At 50.8% G+C, this 24,504-nt stretch overlaps 1 protein-coding gene across 3 annotated transcripts in view; it reads right to left on the bottom strand.

Annotated features, from left to right (window-relative positions):
* Positions 1–21,793, bottom strand: part of SEMA4B (semaphorin 4B) — a 41,354-nt gene extending 19,561 nt beyond the window's left edge. The window contains exons 1-2 of one of the 3 annotated variants that reach the window (XM_084772391.1): positions 21,427–21,793; positions 7,485–7,743 (exon numbers count right to left, since the gene is read on the bottom strand). In XM_084772391.1, the coding sequence (XP_084628517.1) occupies positions 7,485–7,605 (121 nt within the window). In that variant the 5' untranslated portion in view covers positions 7,606–7,743; positions 21,427–21,793. Of the gene's footprint in view, positions 1–7,484; positions 7,744–21,048; positions 21,335–21,426 lie in introns of those variants that run through there. The other 2 variants (XM_084772390.1, XM_084772392.1) reach the window with 2 other exon arrangements.
* Between the last annotated feature and the right edge of the window lie 2,711 nt (positions 21,794–24,504).

Below are 24,504 nucleotides of genomic sequence, written 5' to 3'. Positions count from 1 at the left end.
CACGCACAGAGCTCCCTTTCAGGAGGCTCCGTTTTCCTTCTGGAAAGCCAGGCAAACTCCTTAAAAAGAACTCTGGCCCACACCTTCACCTGCCTTCGCCTCCCTCTCAGATCCAGGCACTGGCCTCACTCAGCCCTATCCTTGGTGGCTGAGGCCTCCAAGGCCCAGAAAGTGTCTCGTGTCATAATCTTTCACCTGCTTGTCCTCCAGTTGTTGGGCCCAAAGGCCCTCAAGGGTCATCTCATGCTCCCCCGGCTACACACACACACACACACACACACACACATACACACCCCATGGCCTCTGTGTATTCAGTCCCACAGTCCCCTCCAGGTGGCTGGCATGGTTGATCTTCTCCATTTAGGGCATGTGATGGAGGTGGGATGTGAACCTGTGCAGCCGCCCAACCACTCTTTGGCCTCTCTAGGCTTTTCTCTCATATGTTGCTCTTGTTCTTCTCACTGAGAAGGGCCACATGTCCATGCCTACCACATAATTCTGGCCATCCACTCAAGCACAATGCCTTACTCCAAGGACACCCTCATAGGCCTCTCACGTGCCTCTTGTACCACGTGTCACTCCTCCCTCCCTCGGCCACACACATGTAATCTATCATCAAATTTTGCCAACTCTCCCTCCTCTGCATTTTCCAAATCTGCCCCACCTCACTGCTCCATGACCACAAGCCTGAACCAGGCCCCTACCTCTCCTACCCGGGCTACCGTGGCCTCCCAGGGATCCCGTGCTACTGCTGGGAAAGCTCTCCAAGAACTGTCGCCACCACCTCACAAAGCCTACAGTGGTGAACCTACCTGTTTCAAGTGATCGCCAAAGAGCTGCAGCTCAACGGCGCTTTGGTCACAGCCAGCCAGCTCTGTGCTGCTGTTCGCCCTGACTAAGCTATCACCTTTTCTATAGACCTTCCTAAATCTCCAGCCAGACAAAGGCCTGTCAGACTCCGCACACCCGCCACTGGCTAGGGCGGCATTGTTTTATGTCTTTTCCACCAAACAGAAGAACACTTTCAATATCAAGACCAAATCTTACTCACACTGCTACCCCAGGCACACACCACCTGGTCAGGTGACTTCCAAGGGAGCCTGTGATGAATGTTTGTTGGTTGAACCAAGGACGGAGTCCCTCATTTTGTGGTGCTTTCACCCAGAGAGAAGGTCTACACTGAAAGGAGACAGCGTGGAGGTCCTGGGGGTTCCTGCTCTACCCTGGGTCTGACCCCTCCAGCACACTGGCAGCTCACTCAAGTCACAGCATCCTAAAGGCCACAAAAAGACATGTGGCAGCTAAAAGTGCTGCAGGAAATAGGAAATGAGTCACAGGGCAATGGTTACAAAGTCCTAAAAGCTACAGCCCACCCTGATGTCATCACTGATCACCTGTCCCCTTAGTGGAAGGCCTGCTTTCTGAGTAACAGAAAGCGTGGCGCTCCTCTTCCTGCCCTCTGCCTTCCCCTCCCTTCCTCTGTACCTTTTCGTACACGTGTGATAACCTTCCTCCGAGTACCAGGGCAAGGCAGACAGAATGAGTTTAACCTCCTGGAGGCATGAGGCCTTAGAAAGAGGTAGCTGCTGAGCCCCTACTGCTTACTGCTAGGGAAAGGGGCCCTGCCTTGCCAGAGTCCCCTAGTGCCGGAAATCTGCATTTTTATATAAAATTTCCTGTTTTAAATATCAGCCACTAATTACAATTTTCTAAGTCACTTGGAAGCCAAAAAATAAAAAATAAAAATAAAAATAAAAGTATCCGCAGGCTGGCTTTGGCCACTACCCCTAGTGTGCGAACGTCTGATATCTGTGCCCCTCACCCCCTGGCCAAGCCCGCTGATATCCAATTGGACAGTGCCCTCGGAGGCCTCAGCTGGCTCCCTTGCTCAGTCACTCTGTGGAGGAGTTGACCTCAGCAGAGGTCTTTACCAGATGGAATTGCATAGCTGATCCATCACTAAAGGGCTGAGCTGGGCCGCTATGCTGCTTGTGTGTAACTGGCAGGTGAAGCCAGAGGCAGCTGCACAGAATGAGGCTCCTGAGTCCATGAAGAAACTGGCCCAGGCACAGTCTCTTATCATTATGACCCGTGACCCTGACAGGATGAGGTGGCTTCTCTGGGGCTCAGCATGCTTTTCTCCATTGGGTAAAACAATGCAACTCCACAGGCCAGAGGGAGCATGGCCCAGTGGGCCCTGCAGTGGACGGTGTCCTTGTCTTCTGAAGCAGGCAGCATCTCACACAGGATGAGTGAGGAGAGGCCAGGGCTGGGATGGAACTCAACAGCAGACGGATTCCTCAGCAGATGTTATGCTCTGTGCTCCTGGGGCCCACTCTAGCATTGGGGGCGAAAAAGAGTCCCCCAAAGTCGTAAGTTGGCTACCCTGACCACTCTTTGGGAAGGAGGAGGAACGAGGCCTCTGTCTTTGACCTACCACAAGCCTCTCACTGAAGCGCCTCTGCCAGGCTAGAGGAAGGGCTTCCCGACAGGCCCAAGAAGGGTTAGGATCACAGGCCTGGAACGGAGCACCTGGACGCGGATAAACCACGCCCCTCTGTGACCCTCAGCTACACCTGTCACCTCACCAGCTACCTAGGTTCCCAAGGCTAGAACACCACTGTGACCCTGAAGCACAGACGATCCCACAGGAACAGGGCTGACCAGCGAGACCCCAGAGGGCAAGTGAGCGGCAGAGGGAAGGCCCGTGGTCTGGCAAGAAGGGAGCTCTCTGGGCCTCCATGCTGTCCCCTATGGGAGCCGGCTTCTTTCCTGGTGTAACAAACCCTCCCAAGACAGGGAGGCCAGAAGTAAAGAAGGGCAGGGAGTGCCACTTGGGGGAAAGTGGCTGTACAATGTAGTCTTAAGATAGTGCTCACTTGGGGAGGCAGAAGCAGGCGGATCTCTGTGAGTTCGAGGCCAGCCTGGTCTACAAAGGGAATCCAGGACAGCCAGGACTACACAGACAAACCCTGTCTTAGAAAACAAAAGAGGAAGAGGAGGAGGAGATAGTGGCTGTAGGGAGAGGTATAAATGGCCTTGCAGAACCTTTTTTTGTTGTTTCTTTTTTTTTTTTTTAAGATTTTTATTTTCAGTTATTATGTGTACAGTGCTCTGCCTGCACACATATCTGCAGGCCAGAAGCAGGCATCAGATTACATTATAGATGGTTGTGAGTCACCGTGTGTTTGCTGGGAATTGAACTCAGGACCTCTGGAGGAACAATCAGTGTCTTTAATCTCTGAGCCATCTCTCCAGCCCTGCTTTTGTTTTTCAAGACAGGGTTTCTCTGTGTAGCCTGGCTGTCCTGGACTCACTCTGTAGACCAGGCTGGCCTCGAACTTGCAAAGCCTTTTAACTAGGGCCCATCACCTTGATGATGACTATGCTATGCAGTGTATCAAGAGGCTCCTCTTACACTCAGCAAGTACTCTCCTGGGCAGGCATACCACAGTGGAACGGGTCTTCCACAGACCACAGAGCAGAGGAGAAGCAGCAAAGGGTGGGCAGGGAGGAACCCAGCCCCAAGCAGCAAGAAGAATTTTCAAAGGACAGAACCAGGAGCTCTTGAAAAGTGGACAAACCTAAGAGGGTCCCTGGGACTGACCTCCCGTCAGCCCTGGGGGCCTGGCTTTGACTGCTCCCCGGGTCAGGGCAGGAGCAATCCCACTCAGCTCTGGTGGCAGATGCAGGACTTAACTGTGCTGGCACCTCCCAGAGTCCTGCACCATGCAGCCAGTGCTCGGCATGCACCTCCTGGAGGGAGGCGTGTAGGATCGAGCAGGGCAGCATGTAGCAAAAGCTGCTACTTTCCGCTGGTCAGGCTGCCAAGCATTTTACGTACATTATCTCAGTGGTCCCTCTCAGGAGCCCGAGAGGTGATGGGCCCTGCTATTCTTCCTGTCTTGTGGACATGGATACAAGGCTTTAAAGGGCCATAGCTTGGCGTGCCATGTGTCCTTTGATAAGGGTGGTAAACCCGTTTTCCCATCCCGGCTCTCAGTAGCCATCTGTAGGGCTCTCCACCATCAGCTCGCCTCTGAAGGATCATGAACAGACCAGCCTATGGGACAGAACTACAAAGTCTCATGTTGAGCAGAGGTCAGATCGAGGCGGGAGGTCAATAACCAGACAAGAGGGAACCAAGGCAGCGATCAGCACAGGGCCCACTCGGGCGGCCCTGACTGTGAATGCCTGCTCCAGGTCGGAGGACGGGCAGCTGATTTGTGCCAAGTGCCTTGTTCTCTGCATTCAATGGGGTTTTGTTGACTGCATTTCGCAGGCCTACAGATTTAATTCCAATCTGGTTCATACACTGTTTCCAGAGCTTTTTAGCAGGATGCTTCTGGGGCTGAGGACATTAATAACTCTTAATTGCCCAAATAAGGGGGCTCCAGCAGACTTCAGCAGGCGGTGGGAGGGAGCAGTTTTGTTTTTGTTTCTTCAAACAGGCCAGATGCCTGCTCTTGCCCCACATTACAGCCCTGGAGTTTTTATGGCAAAAGAAGCCAAATTTCATGTTCTTCTCTGAAGCGTGGCTTCCACAGACTTCCAGCTGCCTCAGGAACCCCCATCACTGCTCCCCTACTGTTACGCAAACTGTCCAAGGTATCCTTTCCTCTACTGACCACTAGGTGAAATCACAAGTACCACTCCAAGCTGAGGCTCCCAAGAACCATCCACAGGAGTAAGAGTTCTCTATGAGACCCCAGATGCAGAATAAACGGTTTCAGGGGACTTTGTTTTCAGTCACAGACAGAGCCCACCGTATGTGAGCATCAGGTGCTTGAGGGTACTTGGGGGTATAAATTCAGTTTGGGTAGTGGGAAAAGGAGTGTGGTCTCAGTTCTGTGCAACCCTTGAGATGCCTGTGTCAGAAGGCTGAAGGGCCCTGGGCCAGGCACCCCATGGTCACCAAGGGCCTGCCAAAGATGGGCACACTGCCAGGAACATATAACGAGCCCCCGGGGATGGGACAGGAAACTGTCTCAGGCCAGACTCAAAGAGTGAGCCTGCTCAGTCACCAGGGCATTCCCCATTTGGGAGTCCAGCCACAGGACCTGCCTGTACACGGGAGGAAAGGGAGTGGAAGCAGGTGCCGAGGGCACTACGGAAGCCCAGGACGGTAGAGCACTGTGGTAGCATGGTAGCTCAGGCAAGTGTGGATGCACACCCAGTGTGTTCAGGTGGCTGGGCATTGCTGAAACACTGCAGAGCTTGGTAAGGACTGACAAAGTATCCCCATACCCATGGCAGAATCAGCCCCAAAACACAGATGAAGCGTATGTTCTTGGCCTACAGGCCCTTTCAGCTCCTCAGCTGGATACTTCTGTACAGTGCAAAAAGACACATCTCACCCACCGGTGGAAGATCCTGGTTGATCACAAAACCGTGGGAGCTGGCCAGGTCCTGGAGCTGTGCAGCTACCCAAGGACTGATGTTGTCCCAGGAAGCAGAACATCACTATTTCCCTTAAGTCTCCTCACCACTTCTAGAGACAGAGACCTGCTGTGTTTGGTGTGACCCCAAGAGCTAGTCCTGCCTTCCCAGGGCATGAGTGGAGTCCACAGGTGCATCTGTCCCCACCTCGTAGGCCTTTTTTTCTAAAGCTGAGAGGGAACAAGGGTCTAGCGCAGCAGTTCTCAACCTGTGGCTTTCACTCATTTAGGGGATCAAGTGACCCTTTCACATGGATCACCTAAGACTGTCAGAAAACGCAGATATGTACCTTACAATTCCAGAAGCAAATTTACAGTCACAAAGTAGCAACAAAAATAATTTATGGTTTGGGGGGGGTCACCCACATGAGGAAATGTTTTAAAACGTCGCAGCATTAGGAAGGCTAGGGACCACTGGTCTAGGGAGACACTGCATGATGGCTGTGTGAGCAAGGGGTATGGCTAACCCAAGATGGGTCCCATGCCTAGCTCAGAAGGGAGACCAGGGTGAGGGGGTTACCATGAGATGGTTCGTCAGGGAGAGGCATTCCACACCAAGCCTGATGACCTGAGTTTAATGTCAGGCATCCACATGGCTGAAGAACTTTGCCAGTTGCCCTCTGACCTCACTGACCTCCACACGTGTTTCATGTGCTCATACACCCACACACTTCACGAACAGAACTCCCAAAGAGCCGCAGTCAAACTAACACTCTGGAACCATCTCCACCCCATGGAGAACCACCCAGATCCTCCTAGCAGGAGTGGTCCAAGTTCAACATAACAAGAATGACAGCCAACACCTGCTGAGAGGTTTCTGTACCAAGCCCTATCCCTAAGGACTTTGCAACGGGTAATGGGTTGAGCCTTAAGCAAGGTCTAATATCCCTACTTTACAGATGAGGAAATCAAGGCACAGAGAAGTTAAGTTGTTTACTTAAGGTCACATGGATACTAAGTGGCTGAGGCAGGATTTGAACTTTGGCAGTCAGTAATGTTGCCGGTAAGAGATTCAGATCCTGTTAGGGGTCTTAATTGAGGAGCTGGTTCTACCCTTTAGCAAAATGGGAGGATGCTTTTAGGGGTGGGGATGTTATAAGGATAAGGAAGTCTGGTACAGTTTTAGTCTGTAACCTCTAATTTATGCACTAACTCACACGTGACAGCTTGCAAGTTAAGAGGGGTTTGGCCAAACAGTGTCTGTTGGCACCTTGGGCCTGAGGCCCACCTAATGCACCAAGTTTCATTAATTTCCCAAGATGGCTTTGCAAGGTATCTATGCTTGAGCCGCCTTTGCAGGAGAAGAAACAGGAGTGCAGGGAGTAGGAGATTTTCGCTGGACTTAAGGCCCAGTCCCTAGAATTCTAAAACTTGAGGTTTCCAGGAGAAGATTCAGGGGCGATCAGACAAAGGGGAGTAACGAGAGGAAGAGTGGAAGGTTGGAAACACAGAGGCTAAAGTAAACCGCCAGGAAAGGAATCTGGCCCACTAGGGTGGTATTCTCAGGTCCCTCTAGGCAGGGTCCTGCCGAGTCTTCGGAATGTCAGTTTCGAAGTCGGTTGGAGATGGGGGCTAAACCCTCCAGGTCCATTAGAGATGGAGGAAAGACCTGGTGCTCCCCCGCCGCGCTCCAGACTCTGCTGTGGCTGCCTGAGAATACCAGCAATCCAGAATGTACAGCAGGGCCAGCAGCCGCCCCCTCAGCCCTGTGCAGAGGGTGGCTCCGCGGTTGGCCCCGGTCAGCATCAAAGACAAGTAGATGAGTAGACAGGATGGCCAGCACCTGAGGCCCCTAGCCAGTGCCGGGTGTGCCCCATCCTGGAAGAGGAGCAACTGCAACAGAGCGGGAGAGCGGCCCTCTTCAGGTCCAGATAGAAAAAAGAAGAAAGCGGCTCTCAGAGCTTCCCTCCTCTCTCGCTTTGACCACAGCACTTTGTAAAGGGAAGAGGTCCTACGACTGCACCTCAACCCCTCCTTTGTCGCGACCACCCAACCAAGCACCTCTATTGGCAATCTCCTTCCTCTGCCGCGCCCCGCAGCACTCACCCAGCGGCACACTGATCCGGGGACCGAGGGCCCGCGTCGTCGTCGTCCCCAGCAGCAGCAGCAGTGGCAGCAGGCGCAGCAGCCCGCGCAGCAGGGCGGAGGAGCGGCTCGCCCGGCCCATCGCGGCGCGTGGAGCTCAGACCGCGGCAGCCAGCAGCGTCCTCCCGCTCCAGCTCAGGTTGCTCCACTGGAGTCTCAGGCTGCAGCCCCGCCCCGCGGTTCGGCCCGGGAGTCCTTCCCTCAGCCTCCGCCTCCGGTGCTGCGGGCAGAGGGCGGGAGAGGGAAAGGGAGAGGAGGGGGAGAAAACAAGGAAGATGGTCACGTGGGCGGCCACACTGAAAGCTCCCGTGCCCAGTGCTGCGGGGTGGGCTCCCGCGGCAGGGAGGAGGGCACGGAGCAGGAAGTCGGCGGGTAAGCCGGCCCCCTAGCTGGTCTTTACCCTGCTCTTCCCCCTTCCTCCTTCCTGGGCGCTGGAGTGCGAGGGGCACTGGATCGGGTCACCTGACTTGGGACACCGGGAGGGACGCAGAGCCTGGGGACCTGAGACAGAGGGGCACCCAAGGCCACTCGGACCCGCCCTCCTTCCGGCTCCTGAGGACCCTGCCCCGCTCGCCCCTACCCCCACCCCCATCCCCGTTCTGGGAGCTGTGCAAACACAGGCACTGGTGGCTTTCCAGCCTTATTTCCGCAAGAGGTCTACGCATGGTCTAGAATCTAGATACTCTGCTGGGCTGTCTATGCTTAGAATTCTGTCCACGGGAAGCCCGGGGGCGGCGCAGAATTAACTCAAGTGGGATAATAGGATTTCATGGACTGCACTGCCAAGGAGGCTAGACCTTCTCCACCACCAGCACGTGGCTGGACATAGGAAAGAATTCCCTAAGGCAGGAGTGAGACCTCAGAGGCATCCAGCACAGGTACCCCCACCCCCACCCCGCGCGCGCCCCATCTGTAGTCAACTTAGCAGAGCCTCAGCAGAGGAATAAAGGAAACTAAGGAAGGAGCTCAACAAAAGAAAAGGTTTGGGGCACCCGGTTCAGCTTTTCTTAGGTGCATAGTTAAATTAAAAACTTGATCATCTGTGTTCATTTTTGCCCAGAATTTTCTGCAAATGTCGAAGCTATTGTGCACCCCCTGCCAATATCGGCAGCCACAGAGCCACACCTTTCTGCTTTCATCCCCACCCGCCAGGGTTCACATCTCCCACAGGTAGGTAGGTAGGTAGGTAGGTAGCAGTCAAGGTGCTTGACGGTCCCAGGTCTTCTTTCTTTTCTTTTCTTTTTTAATTTTTCGAGACAGGGTTTCTCTGTGTAGCCTTGGCTGTCCTGGACTCTGTAGACCAGGCTGGCCTCAAACTCACAGCGATCTGCCTGCCTCTGCCTCCCAAGGGCTGGGATTAAAGGCATGTGCCCCCACCGCCCTGCTTCCCAGGTTTTCTTTCTTACAGCCAGACTTCTTCATGTCCCACAATTTCTGTACCATCACCATCCTGACATCCTTCTACAGTCTCGTGTTCTTTTTTTTATTCCTCATGTCCAAACCACTAGTAAATCTATAATCTGAAATTTACCGCTCCCCAAATCCGACCCATGCTCTCCTGGCTACACTAAGGGTCCTCTTAACTGCATCTTCCCTTAATGCTACAAGATTCCTTACAAATGACAGGGGCTAGGGACATGGTTCAGTGTGTGTGTGTGTGTGTGGAGAGAGAGAGAGAGAGAGAGAGAGAGAGAGAGAGAGAGAGAGAGAGAGAGAGAGAGAGAGATTGGGGGTGGGAGAAGGGGAGAAAGAGGAGAGAGAAAGAGGGAGAGAAAAGGAGAGAGAGAGAAAATACGTGAATAAATAGATACATGTAAAACCTTTTTCTCACTCTGTAGACCAGGCTGGCCTTGAATGCACAAAGATCCACCTGCCTCTACCTCCCCAGTGCTGGCATTAAAGATATGCACCACCACTGCCCAGCTAAGAATAATTGTTTAAAGTCAGCTGGAAATGGTGGCACATGCCTTTAACTCTAGCACTTGGCAGGTGGAGAAGGGAAGCCCAGGAATTCAAGGACAACCTCAGAATCAAAACAAGTTAGAGGTCAAGCACAGCAACATGAGACTGTCTCAAAAACAAACAAACAAATAAATAAATAAATACATAAAATGAAAGCCAAGACACAGCTTTCTTCTGCTCAAAACCTCCCAAGCACCTGGAGTGGTGCCTATGTACATGGTAGGCAGGCCTTCAATAAATATTGTCTGAAGGAATGACCAAGTGAACGAACGTGGCAAGAGTCACAGACTACTACTACTAGCTCATGTTAACTAATAGCCTAGAACAATCTTTTGATGCCAATTTCTACCCAGTGAAGAGTTCCCTGAACCTGAAATTATGCAATAAACTTTTTCAACTGAACCCAAGACTTCAAATTATCTCTCTTCAATCTATTGGTTCTGGCCCAACTTTCATCCCACAGAGGTCACTTTGAATATCAATTCTGTTATCATAGGTTTGGTACCTCCCCTCCTAGTTTTGAGTCATCTTAAAATTTGTTTAAGTATTCCTTTAGTCAAGTCACTGATAAAAATGATGGGTGTGCAGACTTAGCCTCCAGATGCTGGTTTCTGCACACCACTCCCCTGTAAAAGGAAAGAGCTCTCTCACAGGATGGAAGGGAAAACACAAACTGAAAGCACAGAAGCCAAAGACGGGTGAGGCCATGTCTGAAGGACAGGGACACAGTCCGATGACCACTTTGATAGGAGGTGGCTGGATGACCTCTTTGGTTACCAAATGGCATAATAAGCAAATGTATCCAATTAAAATGCAACCCATTAGTCCCTAGTGTGACTCAGAGAGAAAGAGAAAGGAGAAAGAAAGGGACGGAACTTTCCTTTATGTAAAAATGCTGGCTGGTGAGTGTAGAAATGGAAAAATTAGAAAACTGAGCAAAGATCATGGCTGGATGTAAAGACTTCAAGGAAATAAAGCCCGAAAGCCTGTCCCACAGACCACTTACTAGCCCAAAGGAAAATGTATATCTGCCAAAGAGATTCAGTAGTCACCATCTTAACCAAGTGGTCAGAAGAAACATCATCTGCATATAGGAGTATGACAAAATTGCCCCCTCCCATACAACGCCATGAAACAGTCACATCATTAGTCCCTGCAGTGTTCCTACCTAAGGGGTTGAACTGTGTCTAGTAATGAGGATGAAAGCAGATACACCCAATATGAAAAGCTGACTAGCCTGGGCTCGTCAAAAAGGTCAACCTGGTGAAAGTAAAATAAATAAATAACAAATGTGGGGATGTTTATAGTTAAAAGACAAAAGATAAAGAAATATGAATCCAGGCTGAGTTTTAGAGGGGGGAAAAGGGCTGGAGCAACCGGGACATTTTTTGCTTGCTTGTTTGGTTGGTTGGTTGGGTTTTTTGGTTGGTTAGTTTTTTTCAAGATAGGGTTTCTCAGTGCAGCCTTGGCTATCCTGGAACTCACTTTGGAGATCAGGCTGGCCTTGAACTTGCAGATTTGCCTCCTGAGTGCGAGTGCTGGGATTAAAGGTGTTTGCTACCACCACCCCGCTAACCAGGACATTTTTTTAAAAATGCATTGTATATTAGCAATAGATTTGAAGGCCTGTGCTAGGTTGAAAACATGCTACTTAGCAGTTATTTTAATGTTCATTTCCTTACTTATGAGCATAGTATTTCTCTGGGATAATAAAGTCCCCTGGCTATGATGTTGGAAACTGACGTTCAACCATTCAGCAAAAATATGTGTGTGTGTTTTGTGTGTGTGGTGTAAACATGAACATAGCTGGCAAGATCTAGTCAAACTATGTAAAGATTTTTGGATATTTTTTTTTCTTTTTTTGATTTTTCAAGACAGGGTTTCTCTGTGTAGCCTTGGCTGTCCTAGAGTCACTTTGTAGATCAGGCTATCCTTGAACTCACAGCAATCCACCTGCCTCTGCCTCCCAAGTGCTAGGATCAAAGGCGTGCGCCACCGAGCCCGGCGATTTTTGGATGTCTTGTACCAATATTTTAGTTCTTCATTTAGAGGGGGGAAAAAATAAGATTTATCAAAACAGAATGTCCAGTGGCGTTCCAGAGAGACATCCACCTGGGTTCTATGGTGAGCAGTTGTCTATGGGGTCTCCTCAATGCCCAGTGCTACCCACACTTTTCACCACACTGTCCACAATGATATTACAGAGGTTTTTTTTTTTTCTTCAAAAAACCTTGTCAAGGGCCGAGGAGATAGTTCAGTAGATAAAATACTTGTCATACAAGCGGGAATACCTGAGTTTGATCTCAGAACTATTAGAGAGAGAGGTGGGGGGTGGGGTGGGGGGAAAGCCAAGCATTGTAAAACACATTTGTAATCCCAATCCAGAGGAGGTAGAACAGGCCGAGTCCTAAAGCTCCCTGCTGGCCTAATTTACTTGGCAGCTTCCAGACCAGTGAGAGACCCTGTCTCCAAAGAAAGGTAGATGGTACCCGAGGAGTCACATACAAATGTCTGCTGGCCTCAGTACACATATATACATACATGTGTATACGTATGTGCATGTGAAAACACACAAGGCAATCTCATACGTGCACACACATATCCATGTATATACAAACACATGCAGATATAAGCCTTGTCAAAAATCAGTTTTTGCTAGCGACAGCACTTCCTTCGTCTGTCCGCACCCGAGTCTAGAGCAGTGCTTGATCTATGGCTATCTGCTCAATTAGCATTTATTGACAGCCTGAATCTGGGCATTAGCAGCTCCTAAAGTGGCGGGAGATTGGCCTGCTTTTGTGTCTTGGCAACAAAGGGCTTGTCTGATGGCTGTGCTCATCCCTGAGGAGAGGAGGCAGGGGCTGATGCAGCCTCTCATGATTGTTAATTATATCCTGCTCATGTGCTTTGAAAGTATGTCTTATGCCAACTGGGCAGCAAACCCAGTGACAGGCCAGCTGTCTTCTGACCCCTCCCCCCATGCCTAGCAAGGCCCTCCTGTAGGTACCACGGGGAGGTGTATCTACGAGAGGGTCGGGACTCTTGGCCTGGGGAAGCACCCTCCCATGCCCGGACACGGCAGCCTTGCCCCTGGTGGGCTCCACTGTCTTCTGTTAGTGCGCTGACGTGGTTCCTAATGTGCTCTCCCAGACAGGAAGGAGCAGCCGGGTGACTGGCTAAGAACAACTGCCTTTGAATTGACTTCCTGTAGGCTAAAGAGTGGTTCCCAAGCCAAAGATGTGTCTCCTGTTCCCCTCTGCCACGCTTGGAGCTTGGATGTAGGCAAGTGTTTTTCAGCCAGATGTCAGTGTTTACAAAGAACTCGGGTGGGGGGCAGGGGGTGCGGCTTGGAAAGAGAGCCCCAAAAACTATAACAAGAAAAAAGCAACACTTCCTCCATGCCCCAGCCTGCAAGATGAAGTCATCTACAAGTTGCTGTCCACCTGCACTCACAGGCCTTCATTCTTCTTTCCATCCTGTCTGTCTGTCTGTCTACTCACCCCCACCTCCATAGACACACACACATTCACTAGTGCAAGGATGAGAAGTAAAATGTGGACCGCTGTGAGTTCGAGGCCAGCCTGGTCCACAAAGACAGCCAGGGCTACACAGAGAAACCCTGTCTTGAAAAACAAAAAACAAAATAAATAAACAAAAACAAACAATATATATATATATATATATATATATATATATATATATATATGCCCAGACAAGCCTGGCAGTGGTGCAGCCTATAATCCCAGCACTTGGGAGGCAGAGGCAGGTGGATCTCTGTGAATTTGAGGCCAGCCTGGTCTATAGAATAAGTTCCAGAACAGCTAGGGCTACACAGAGAAACCCTGTCTAGAAAAACCAGAAGGAGGAGGAAGAGGAGGAAAAAGAGGAGTAGAAGCAGCAGTCACCCAGACAAACCTGCTGTGTGGTGAGCGATGCGAGAGACCAGTAGGCACATGCTTCCTGGGCAGATGAAGAAACTTAAGAGATGACAGATTCTATATCTTGATCTGGTGTTGGATTTTCAAGTGTGTACAAATGTTAGAATGTGTTGAGCTTTATGATTCTAAGATCTATTCATTTTGCTATATTAAATTTTTTTTTAAAGATAGCCTCACTTGTGTAGCCTACCTTGGCCTTGTAGTCTAGATTTCCTATCTCTTTGCTGCATATGTAGGAGCACCCTAGGGTGCCCTGCTGTAAGTTGATACTTTATACCTGTTATGGGAGAAAAAGAAATGAGAGGAAAAGGGGAACAGGGGCCCTGACTGGAGAATCAAATGGAGGGTCAAACTGATGGAACAGCAGGAGAGACTAAAGAGAAGAAAGAGGAAGAGAAGGAGGAATGAAAAACAGAAGATGCACCGCACGCCTTTAACCCCAGCACTCGGGAGGCAGAGGCTGGTGGATCGCTGTGAGTTCGAGGCCAGTCTGGTCTACAAAGTGAGTCCAGGACAGCCAAGGCTACACAGAGAAACCCTGTCTCAAAAAAACTAAAAAAGGCCAGGCGTGGTGGCGCATGCCTTTAATCCCAGCACTCGGGAGGTAGAGACAGGCAGATCGCTGGGAGTTCGAGGCCAGCCTGGTCTACAAAGTGAGTCCAGGACAGTCAAGGCTACACAGAGAAACCCTGTCTCGAAAAACCAAAAAAAAAAAAAAAAAAAAAAAACTAAAAAAGAAAAAGAACAGAAAATGAGCGCGCACACCTGCCTGCGGCCTTGCTTCTTTAGCTCCTCACAACCAGCCTGTCACAGTCAACACTCACATCTCAAGCCTCTGCCCAGGTGCAGGCAGGAAGAGGTCCTCGGGCATGCAAGAAACCGGCCAAAGGGCTCTTGCCGGGCCTGCCCCCTCTGACTCCCACCCAGGAGAGCCAGACTCTGCTCTGGATTTGTTTTGCTGCCATGCGGGGGAGGAGCCTCCTGCCAAGCCAGTGAAGCTTGAACCCAAAGGTCCCACCCACCCCACCTTGGGCAGCATTCAGGCTCCTCCCATCTCTATCCCGACACCCACCCACCACCCACCCCCGGGTGTTTGACTGGCAAGCAGCCTAGCAAGGTCTCTCAGCCATGATCTCTGGCTGTGGCCCAGCTCCCTGGGCCCTGGCCCCCTGCCACCATCCCCTCGTAGCCCCAAGCCCTCCTCTTATGCCAATCTGCAGCTGCGGTTCCCCACCCTGCCCTGGTTAGGCACGAGGCCGTGTCTTCCCCCTGGGGGCCGGGCAGCAACTCCAGCTGCAGCAGCAATACATTTGGATGAGGAAGTCGCAGCAGCAGACACAGTCCCTGTGTGCTTTTAAATCGTCCAATGACTGCCAGGTCCTGGGAGCTGGGCACTTCCTTGGAAAAGGCAGCACCCTCCGCCCCAGATGGCATCCACCCACAGTCCACACTAACACTGCCTTCAGCTTTCTCTGCCTCATCTGTTCCCCAAAAAAGCTTCCCCCATATAAGCCCTTTGCTGTGCCCCATCCCCCACCCCCCAAGTGCCCCCCAGTTAAGTGGTAGAATTCAGTGGCTGAGCAAACAGTAGAGAAGAATCCATCAGTACCCATTATGGATGGGCCCTAAGAGGACCAATCCCTCTAGCTGTTAGCTGCTTCTCCTAGGATGGTAGGTAATACTACGGTGCTTTATGGCATGATTAGGGGATGTGATGAGATAGCACAGACAAAGCCCTCAGCAGCACTAAGCAGAGTGAACGCCCCATGTCCCAGACTGTTATTGCCTCCCCATCTGAAAGCCATCCCACGGCCTCAACAAAGCAAGCATCTTAGAAGCCCCTTCCTAGTCCTCCCTCAGGTTCAGCCAGCCTCCTGCAGACGTGGTGCTGAAGCTGCAACTCTCCTGGGGAGAAGGAACCAGCCTGCCCAGCCCAAGCCCTGGGTGTGCCTACTGTGGCAAGCAGCCCACCTCACACAGCACCACCCCCACTGGGCCTGTTCGGACCTGAGCTGGCCACTCCCTGGGAGGGGATCCCCCCACCCTACAGGGCTGTGGTGCAACGAGCAGGGCTCAGCCTGTCCCTGCCCAGGCAGGGTGGAACACGAAGTTGCCACTGCGGGTCCTGTGCTCCTTTACAGGAAGGAGTTCAGGAGGTGACTGCTGTCTGTGCCCATAGCCCCACCACCACACCACCCCCAACCCCGTCAGGGGGCTAGTCACTGACCCCAGAGACAGTGACTCCTCAATGACTTTGCTGCTCTCAGTCCCCCAGTCCCCAGTAGAAGGCAGGGATCCTGGACCAGTGAGGACAGAGTCAGAAGGCTGAGGATGTAGCAGAGTCTCAGCTTCCAGTCCAGCTTATGACTGACACCTTGTTCCCTCCTCAAGATCTCAAGTCAAAACAAAACAAAACAAAAACAAACAAACAAAAAAAGCCAGGTACAGGCTCATGTTTGTAATCCTTGAGATGCTGAGGCAGGAAGATCAATGTCAATTCCATGGCCACAGATTGAGTTCCAGGCAAGCCAGGGCTGCTTAGCAAGACCCTGTCTCAAAAGAGTCAAGATTTAAAATAAATAAATAAATAAATAAAAGCTGGGCAGTGGTGGCGCAGGCCTTTAATCCCAGCACTCAGAGGCAGGTGGATCGCTGTGAGTTTAAGGCCAGCCTGGTCTACAGAGTGAGTCCAGGACAGTCATGGCTACACAGAGAAACCCTGTCTTGAAAAACAACAAAAACAAAGAAAGAAATGGTACCAGGTGACACACACTCACAGAGAGATGGAATAAGGTAGCACCTAAGACTCCTGCCTGGTGGGTCCTCGGCAATACTAGAAAACCCCAGCGATTCCTAGTGCCACATGTGCACCATGAATGAGGCACCTCAGGGTCGCTGGGGTGTGAACCTAGCAGGAGGAGCTTGGAGTAGGCTTATGTGCCACTCTCCACGGCTCTCATAACTCTTTGAAAGAGCTGACAGACAGACGCAGAGGTCCATCATGATGCTGTGGTCTTCTGGTACCTCACCCAGGAATGCCGCCTTACGCCTCTCACCGCAGCCTGCGGCCAGGGCAGCAGAGCAGAGGCCCTTACTCCAGAGTGGGATTCAGGGCACTGGGAACCCTAAGGATGAAGTGCCACTTCTGGAGAACAGGTGTCAGAGCTTTTGTCTAATTTCAGAAAGATCCTTGTCTGAGATGGAGAGATGGCTCAGTGGTTAGGAGCATTTGTTGCTCTATCAGAGGATCTGGGTTCGGTTCCCAGCACTGGCATAGAGGCTCACATCCACCCTTAACTCCACTTCCAGGGGATCCAACACCTTCTTTTGATCCCACTCCATGGGCACTCATGGCAAAACGTTCATACACATGAAATACAATTTAAAAATCTTAAAAAAAAAAAAAAAAAAAACTAAACAAAAGAACAAAATTCACCCCGGGTGTAGAAAGAGAGTTTCAGGACAGCCTGGGCTACACAGAGAAACCCTGTCTCGAAAAAACAAAAACAAAAAAATATCCCTTTTCAAGGGCTGAGGATGTAGCTTAGTTCTTACAGCATTTGCCGTGCATGCTCCAGAAAAGGGCTTTTGCGCCTTTGTCACGCAGCCTACAGGGTGAAGAACTTTGTCTGACCAGGCACTTGGGAGGCAGAAGCAAGGGGATCTCTGTGAGTTCGAGGCCAGCCTGGTCCACTGTACAAGTTCCAGGAGGACCATCAGGTATACATGGAAAAATCTGTCTTGGGAAGGAAAAAAAAAAAGAACCTTCTATTCTCATTCTCTCTCTCTCTCTCTCTCTCTCTCTCTCTCTCTCTCTCTCTCTCTCCTATTTGTTGTTGCTGGTTTTGAGTTTCTTGTTTTTTCAAGGCAAGGTTTCTCTGTGTAGCCTTTTCCGTCCTTTTCTAGACCAGGCTGGCCTCAAATTCACAGAGATCCATGTGCCTCTGTCTCTCTGAATGCTGGGATTACAGGCATGAGCCACCAAGCAGACTCATTAGTTTTGGTTTTAAGTCTCTATATCCCAGACTGACCTTGAACTTGACCCAGGAAGATCACAAACCCTTTGCCTCAGCCTCCCAAGTTGCTGGAATTACAGGTGTGCATCACCACACCCAGCTATAACCATGTATCAGGACTAGCTATGTAACCGCCACAGGAAGTATTTGGCAACCCCTGCCCCCACCTAAATCACACTTGACAGTTATTCAGGTAATATTTTCCTTAGTGCTGACTGTAAGTGAAGCATTATGCCGGCTCTCTTTCACATTTAATAATTTTCGATCCTCGCAGCAGAAGGAAGTCAAGAGTTACTGTTTTATACTCCTACTACACAGATGACAGGCTGCACAGAGAGGTTCAGGGGCTTCCTAAGGCCACGCGTGTTCCAGGTAAAGACGACTTGGGGCCAAGGGATCTGCTGGCTCCAGAATGCACGTGGACACTAAACCTAGAAGCAGAATTTCAACCAGGTTTTGTCCCAACTTGCAAACCCCACTCTCTGATGATACAAGCAGCTGCCTTTCTCTCCTCCCTTGCTTTCCGATCCCTCCTTCCAGGCATGCAGTGCTGCTTCTCGCTCACTTGCTGTCCTCTAGGCATGGCTCAAACTGCTGCTGCAGGCCAGCACCTCATAACTCCCCCGGAGTCATCAAATGCTCCTTTGCAGAGACTACCAATCCGGGACTAAATATCTTTAGACACTCTCGCTCACTCCTTCCTTTGTCTCAGACAAAGGTAGTAGCCAGGGCAAGCCTGGCGGAACTCCAGAAGGGCTCCCAGGCTGCAGACTACTAGATCCTTCTGTTTTCAACTGATTTCCGGAGCTGCTCCACTGGGCTCCTTGGGCCCTTGGCTCAGATTTCCATTAAGGCACTCATTACGCCTGCATCCCACCCCTCTCTCCCCATCCCTTCCACTGAGCTCAGTGACTGCAGAGAGCAGACCTCGCGTTTTTAAATGTCCAGCCCCAGGGCAGAGCTTGGAACCAGCAAGGGCCTAGTAAATGTTGACTAAATGAACAAATGAGTTCTTTGCTCTCGCTGATGGTTCCCAAATCATTTCCAAGTGATTCATTCCAGTGTTCCGTCCCGGATTCTAACCCTCCCCCCCTCCCCCCCCCAACCTTTCTCTTACTCTTTTCAAAGATTGTGAATAAGAAAAGACACCACGGGGAAGAGGAGAGGGAGGGGGCTGCGGTCAGGCTGTAAAGTGACTAAATAAATAAATTCATGGTGGGGGGGGGGAGAAAAAAGAAAAAGAGAGCCAGGCTGTGGTGGCGCACGCCTTTAATCCCAGCACTTGGGAGGCAGAGGCAGGCGGATCACTGTGAGTTCGAGGCCAGCCTGGACTACAAGGTGGGTCCAGGACAGCCAAGGCTACAGAGAGAAACCCTGTCTTGAAAAACCAAAAAGAAAAAAGAAAAAGAGAAGGCAACACAGGCTGGATGGTAGTGAAGGCCTTTAATCCCAGGCAGAGGCTGGTGGCTCTCTAGAGTTCTAGGCCAGCCTGGTCTACAAGGGGAGTACAGGACAGCCAGGACGAACCAGAAGAACCCTGTCTTGAAAAAAACCAGAAGAGGAAGGAAAGGAGGAGGAGGAAAATGAAAGGCACCACACCAAAGGGAGGGCTAGGGCTACGGCTCCATCTCCCCAGTTTAGGGTAACCCAGCGGTCTCTTGCTCAGACTCTTCTTAGCAGCTCTGTTGGCTTTATAAGAGATGCTATGCTGGAGGGCGTCTGAACGCTCGGCTCCTGTCAGACACTACTTTAAACTGAGGGTCCCAGGGCCTGGGTATGTAGTGCAGTTGGTAAAACACTTGCTTAACATGCGTAAAGCCCCGGGTTGGATTCCCAGCACTGCGTGGGACAGGTCACACTAGTACATGCCTGTAATCCCAGCACTCAGGAAGTGGAGGCAGAAGGGGCAGAAGTTTAAGGTCATCCTTGGTGACATAGGGAGGTCAAGGCGAGCCTGAATTACACAATACCAAAAAGGCATACAATGACTTATGATGCATATAATAAGACATGTTCAATACAATTATTAGGGTGACATTGCAGATGTGCTGAAGATAGTAGGAAGTGGAGGGTTTTGACCCAGGCAAAGCTGAAAAGTCTTCCTGGTACACAGTGCACAGGCCTTGAGCTCTGGGGCTATCGGGTGTTTTCATTTGTTTATTTGGTATCCCGTGTATCCCATGCTGGCCTCCAACTTCTGGTGTCTAAGGATAACCTTGAACTCTTAACCTTCCTGCCTCCACCTCTCAAAAGCTAGTACAGATGTGCACCACGATAGCCAGCCCTCTGGGCCTCACACATGCTATTAAACATTGTGCTCTACCACTTAGCTACACTGGCCCCATCTCTACCGTTTTTAAATTACACTTATTTATTTATATGCGAGGAGCGAGCATGTCTATCATGTACGAAGAGGTCAGAATTCAACGTTCAGGACTCCGTTCTCTCCTTCCACTATGTGGGACCTGCGGTCAGCACAGGTCATCTATCAGGCTTGTACTTTTATCCAAGAAGCCTTCTGCCACACACACCCAACTCCATCTTCAGATCACCTGTTACCAAGAGCTCAAGACTCCTATTTCTCTGACCTTCAAAGAAAAAATAAAATCACTCAGGCAGTCTTGGAGTCAAGAGCCTGAGTTCAAATCCTGACCTTTCCACCAACTCACCTGGTGGAATCCCCTGGTGGTGGTGGTGGGGGGGGCGGGAATTGAACGTGTCTAGGTCCAGTTTCCTCTGGGAAGATGAAAAGGTGGTTTCTAAATCTCCTCCAGGTCCAAAGCATCCAGTTCTGACTGTGGTTGACCCTTATGAGAGTCCTGATTTTTTTTTTTATGTTTTTCCTTTCAATTTTGTACTTTTTTGGTGTGTGTGTGTGTGTGTGTGTCTGTGTATGATGGCCGTTAGCATGTGCTATGTTGCACATGTGGAAGTCAGAGGCTAATGCTCTCTTTCTACCATGTGTGTCCTGGAAACTCAGATCCTTGGGCTTGGTGGCCAGCGCCTATCCACTGAGCCATCTCACCAGCCCTTCTTGATTCTTAAATAAACACATTCGTAAGGCAGGTGAGGGACCGCGAACATAGGTTCGATGACCTTCCGGAAGTGACCCAGGCCTCTCCTGAGCCTCTTGCGCTTGACTAGAACAGCTAAGGAGAGGCATAGGCCTCATTCTCAGGACCCCAACTTCCTCCCTCTCCTGGCCCTTAATCCACCTTGTTCAGAAAAAAAGAAAGAAACCACGACAAAAGTCCAAACTCGGAGGTCACAACCCGTAAACGTTTAGAGGAGGGGCTCGAGGCCTTTTTCCTAGTGATTTTCCTCTGGGCTCCGGGAGTAGGGGGCGGTGTTGAAAGACACAGTTAAAGGATTCGCGCAGAGGCCCCCGGTGGCCATGGGAACATGGGCCCAACCTCCTGCGCTGCCATGGCAACAGGCTCCCCCACTGGCCCCGGCTGGTGCCCATCAGAGCATGCAGGTGGCGCCCTCTTGGGAGAGAGGGGCGGGAGGGAGGTGGGGGGCGACGGCGACGGCGACAGCGAAGGCCTGGGCCTGCCCTACTATCGCCCCGAGATAGAACTGAGGTTCCCGTGTCATCCGGTCCCCTACCTGGAAGGAGTTACCTCCAACTACAGGGCTACCTCCGCGCGGCCCTGAAAGTTTCACAGACTCTCGCCCGCTGCCAGACCCGTCGTCGTCCCTGGGGACCTGGAGTGTACCGTGAACACCCTGCGTCTTCGTGGCCCCGGAAATGCTGGGCTGTTCCCAAGTCCCGCCCCGCCCGCTCGCGTTCTCCGGAATTGTCCAGAGGCGCCTTTCTTGGCTCCGCTGCCACGGCTCGGAGGTCCCGCAGCCTAATCCAGCAGCTCTGGACATGATGCTACCCACGTTGGACCAGGGTCCTCCACCCCCACCCCCACCCCCACCCCCACCCTTGGCTGTGCAGCCCACGTAGGCCGAAGTCCACTGGGCTGCACCCTCTCTCACCTTGGCATGATTGGCTCCGCTGGTGATTTCCCCAGCTCGAATGTACTCCTGTTAAGAGTTGGAATCCGGATCCAACTGGCACTTAACTGGCTGTGTTCGCTAGGGCATGTGTCTTAACCTCTCTGAGCCTTAGTTCACCTGCAGAGTGGGCATGAAACCAACAGGGACCTTACAGTGTCGTGATGAAAAGAAGCACACACCTGGCACTTGGTCAACCCTCAATAATGGTAGTATTGTTTACAGTAAAGGCTGAGAGAGAGAGAAGGGCAGAGCTGCCTCTGAAACACTCACTGCTCCGCCCACAAACCTATGACCCACAATGAGTTGGGAGAGTTTAAAGAGAAGAGATAGGAGTACAAATATAAACAGCGTCTATCAAGTGACCTTGCCCCAAGTGACAGCCCTTGCGTCCTGGCTCTCCTATCTACCAGAAAAGCACAGCAGTTTTCTGGACGGTTCCTGAAACAACCAGTTCTAGTCATGTAAGTGGCTGAGCTGGCTTGAGCTGGCTGCTTAAGAGAGCCAGGAGAAGCTATGGGCCAACGGCTAATGCTTCCGGAGGCCAGAGAAGTCCTAAAGAGCATGGTGCCTCAGCCTTCTCAGGAAGAGGGCAAGCAGAAAAAGAACACAGTGGTTATTTTGACTCATCTACAAAACCTGTTAACTTACAGGTGTTTACTGCAAGAAGGTTGAAAACAGTGAAAAGTAATATCACAAAGGTGAGGTGGGGTGGCGTGGTGTCGGGTAGGGGAGCTATGGATTGGGGGGGGGGCGGGAATGGAAAACATCCTTGAGTTTCTGATCCCCTGGGATCAACCAGTCCCTGGGATGAGGAAATGGCGGAAGATCACCACCACCACCACTGAATTGAAGGGTACTGCAGATGGAGAACGAGGCTTCTTGCATGCTAGGCCAGCACTCTACCAACTGAGCTACACCCCCAGCTGCACACACACACACAGAGTTTTTATTTGTTTGTTTCTGAGTCCAAGTCTTGCTATGTAGGTCCTGCTGGCCTGGAGCTTCTAGGGACCGTCCTGCCTCTGCCTCCAGAGGTTAAAGGTGTATGTGTGACCCACACAGCTGCAACATAATTTTTTAGCCAAGTCTCTACTATAGAGCATTAAGGTTTTTAAGTAATGCTGAGGTGGTCATCCTTATCAATAAGGATACTTGTAGATACTTCCTGTGTATTTCCGTTTGCCTTCTCCCTCATGAGCAGGCACTTTAACAGTAAAATAAAATACACTCCGTTTATAGCTAAGGTGGTGAGTGCACTTAGGCAAACAGCTTTGGGCGTCTTCCCACCCTCTCTGTTATTGCTGACTTCCCAGCAACGCAGCCAGGAAGTCTAAAGGACCCTGCAAGCACAGCTAAATCAGAGGTCAAAGGTCATCCTGGCCCTGGAGGCTATGCAAAAAAAAAAATTAGTACTTTCAATTTTCCCAAGCACCCTGTGAGCACCAGCTGCTCGGAAAAACACCAGGAATCCTGGCCGCACTCAGGCCTATGGGCCTGTGTGGTCCCCTTGGTTCCTTCATTAAGCCAGGGCTCTGGAGAGAATGTACCCCACTCCCCAACTCCTTTGTCCCTCGTCATTATTTCTCCAGCTTCTCTTCCAGAAACCTTCCTTTTATTCGGTAAAAGGGGAAAATGTCTCACATCATTGGAGGGAAAAAAAGGCCCCATTAAAAAGGGCGGGGTCTCTACCAATATTGGTCCACCCTGCCAAAGTCCTGTCAGTACCCATTTGACCTCAGGTGTGGGGAGGTTGGAGTTAATATCTGTTCAGTTCTCCACACATGATCAGCATTGGCTGGACTGCAAAAACTCCTTGATTAATGTAGCTGTGTTCATCCTTCATTGTCTTTTCTCTGCCCTTCCCCTACAGGCAACATTCCAAGGGTTTTGGTTTGGTTTGGTTTGGTTTGGTTTGGTTTGGTTTGGTTTGGTTTTTCGAGACAGTGTTTCTCTGTGTAGCATTGGGCTGTCCTAGACTCACTTTGTAGACCAGGCTGGCCTCGAACTCACAGAGATCCCCTTGCCTCTGCCTCCAGAGCGCTGGGGTTAAAGGCGTGCGCCACCATGCCCAGCTCCAAGGGGTTTAATATGCTGTCTTACTTTGCATTACTATTGCTATGATGAAACAACAGGACCAAAAGCAAGTTGGGGAGGAAAAGGTTTATTTAGCTTATAATTCCAAATCTTAGTCCATCACTGAAGAAAGTCAGGACAGGGGCTGAAACAGGGCAAAAACTGGGAGGCAGGAGCTGATGCAGAGGCTGTGGAGAGATGCTGCTTACTGGCTTGCTCCCCATGCCTTGCCCAGTTGGCTTTCTTACAGAGCTAAGGACCACCAGCTGGGGATGGCACCCCCATAATGGACTGGGCCATCTCCTATCAATCACTAATTAAGAAAATGCCCAGCCAGGGGTAGAGTGGGGCATACACCTTTAAATCCCAAAATTTGAGAAGCAGAGACAGATGAGTCTCTCTCAGTTCGAGGCCAGCCTGGTCTACAGAACCAGTTTCAGGATGGCCAAGGCTACCCAGAGAAACCCTGTCTTGGGACGGGGAGCCCTACAGGCTTGCCTAACAGCCTGTCTGTGGAGGCATCTTCTCAATTGAGACCCCCTCTTCTTTGATGACTCTAGCTTGTCAAATTGCCATAAAAGTAGTCAGAATGCATCCATACAAGCTTTTCTTATTCTGTCTCCTGCTCCCCCCCCCCCCATTTCTTTTTTGAGACAGGATTTAATTGTTTAGCTCTGGCTGGCCTCAAACTCTCTAGGTAGATCAAATGTACACCACCGCACTAGGCCATGCTTTTATTCTGGTGTGTGTGTGTGTGTGTGTGTGTGTGTGTGTGTGTGTGTGTGTGTGTGTGTGCGCGCACGCGCGCGCACATGTGCATGTGTGTGTGTATGTATGTATATATATATACATATATATACTAGAATTATACATATCATTGTTCTTTTGCCATATGTATGTGTACTAAAGACCATGGGCACATTGGGCAATCCTCTACCACTGAGCTATAACCACAATCCTCCTGTTAATTCTTATTTTGGTAAT

This window comes from Acomys minous (assembly GCF_964271855.1).
Source record: "Acomys minous genome assembly, chromosome: 2".
Taxonomy (NCBI): Eukaryota; Metazoa; Chordata; class Mammalia; order Rodentia; family Muridae; genus Acomys; species Acomys minous.
This window is presented reverse-complemented; position numbering and strand designations above follow the sequence as displayed.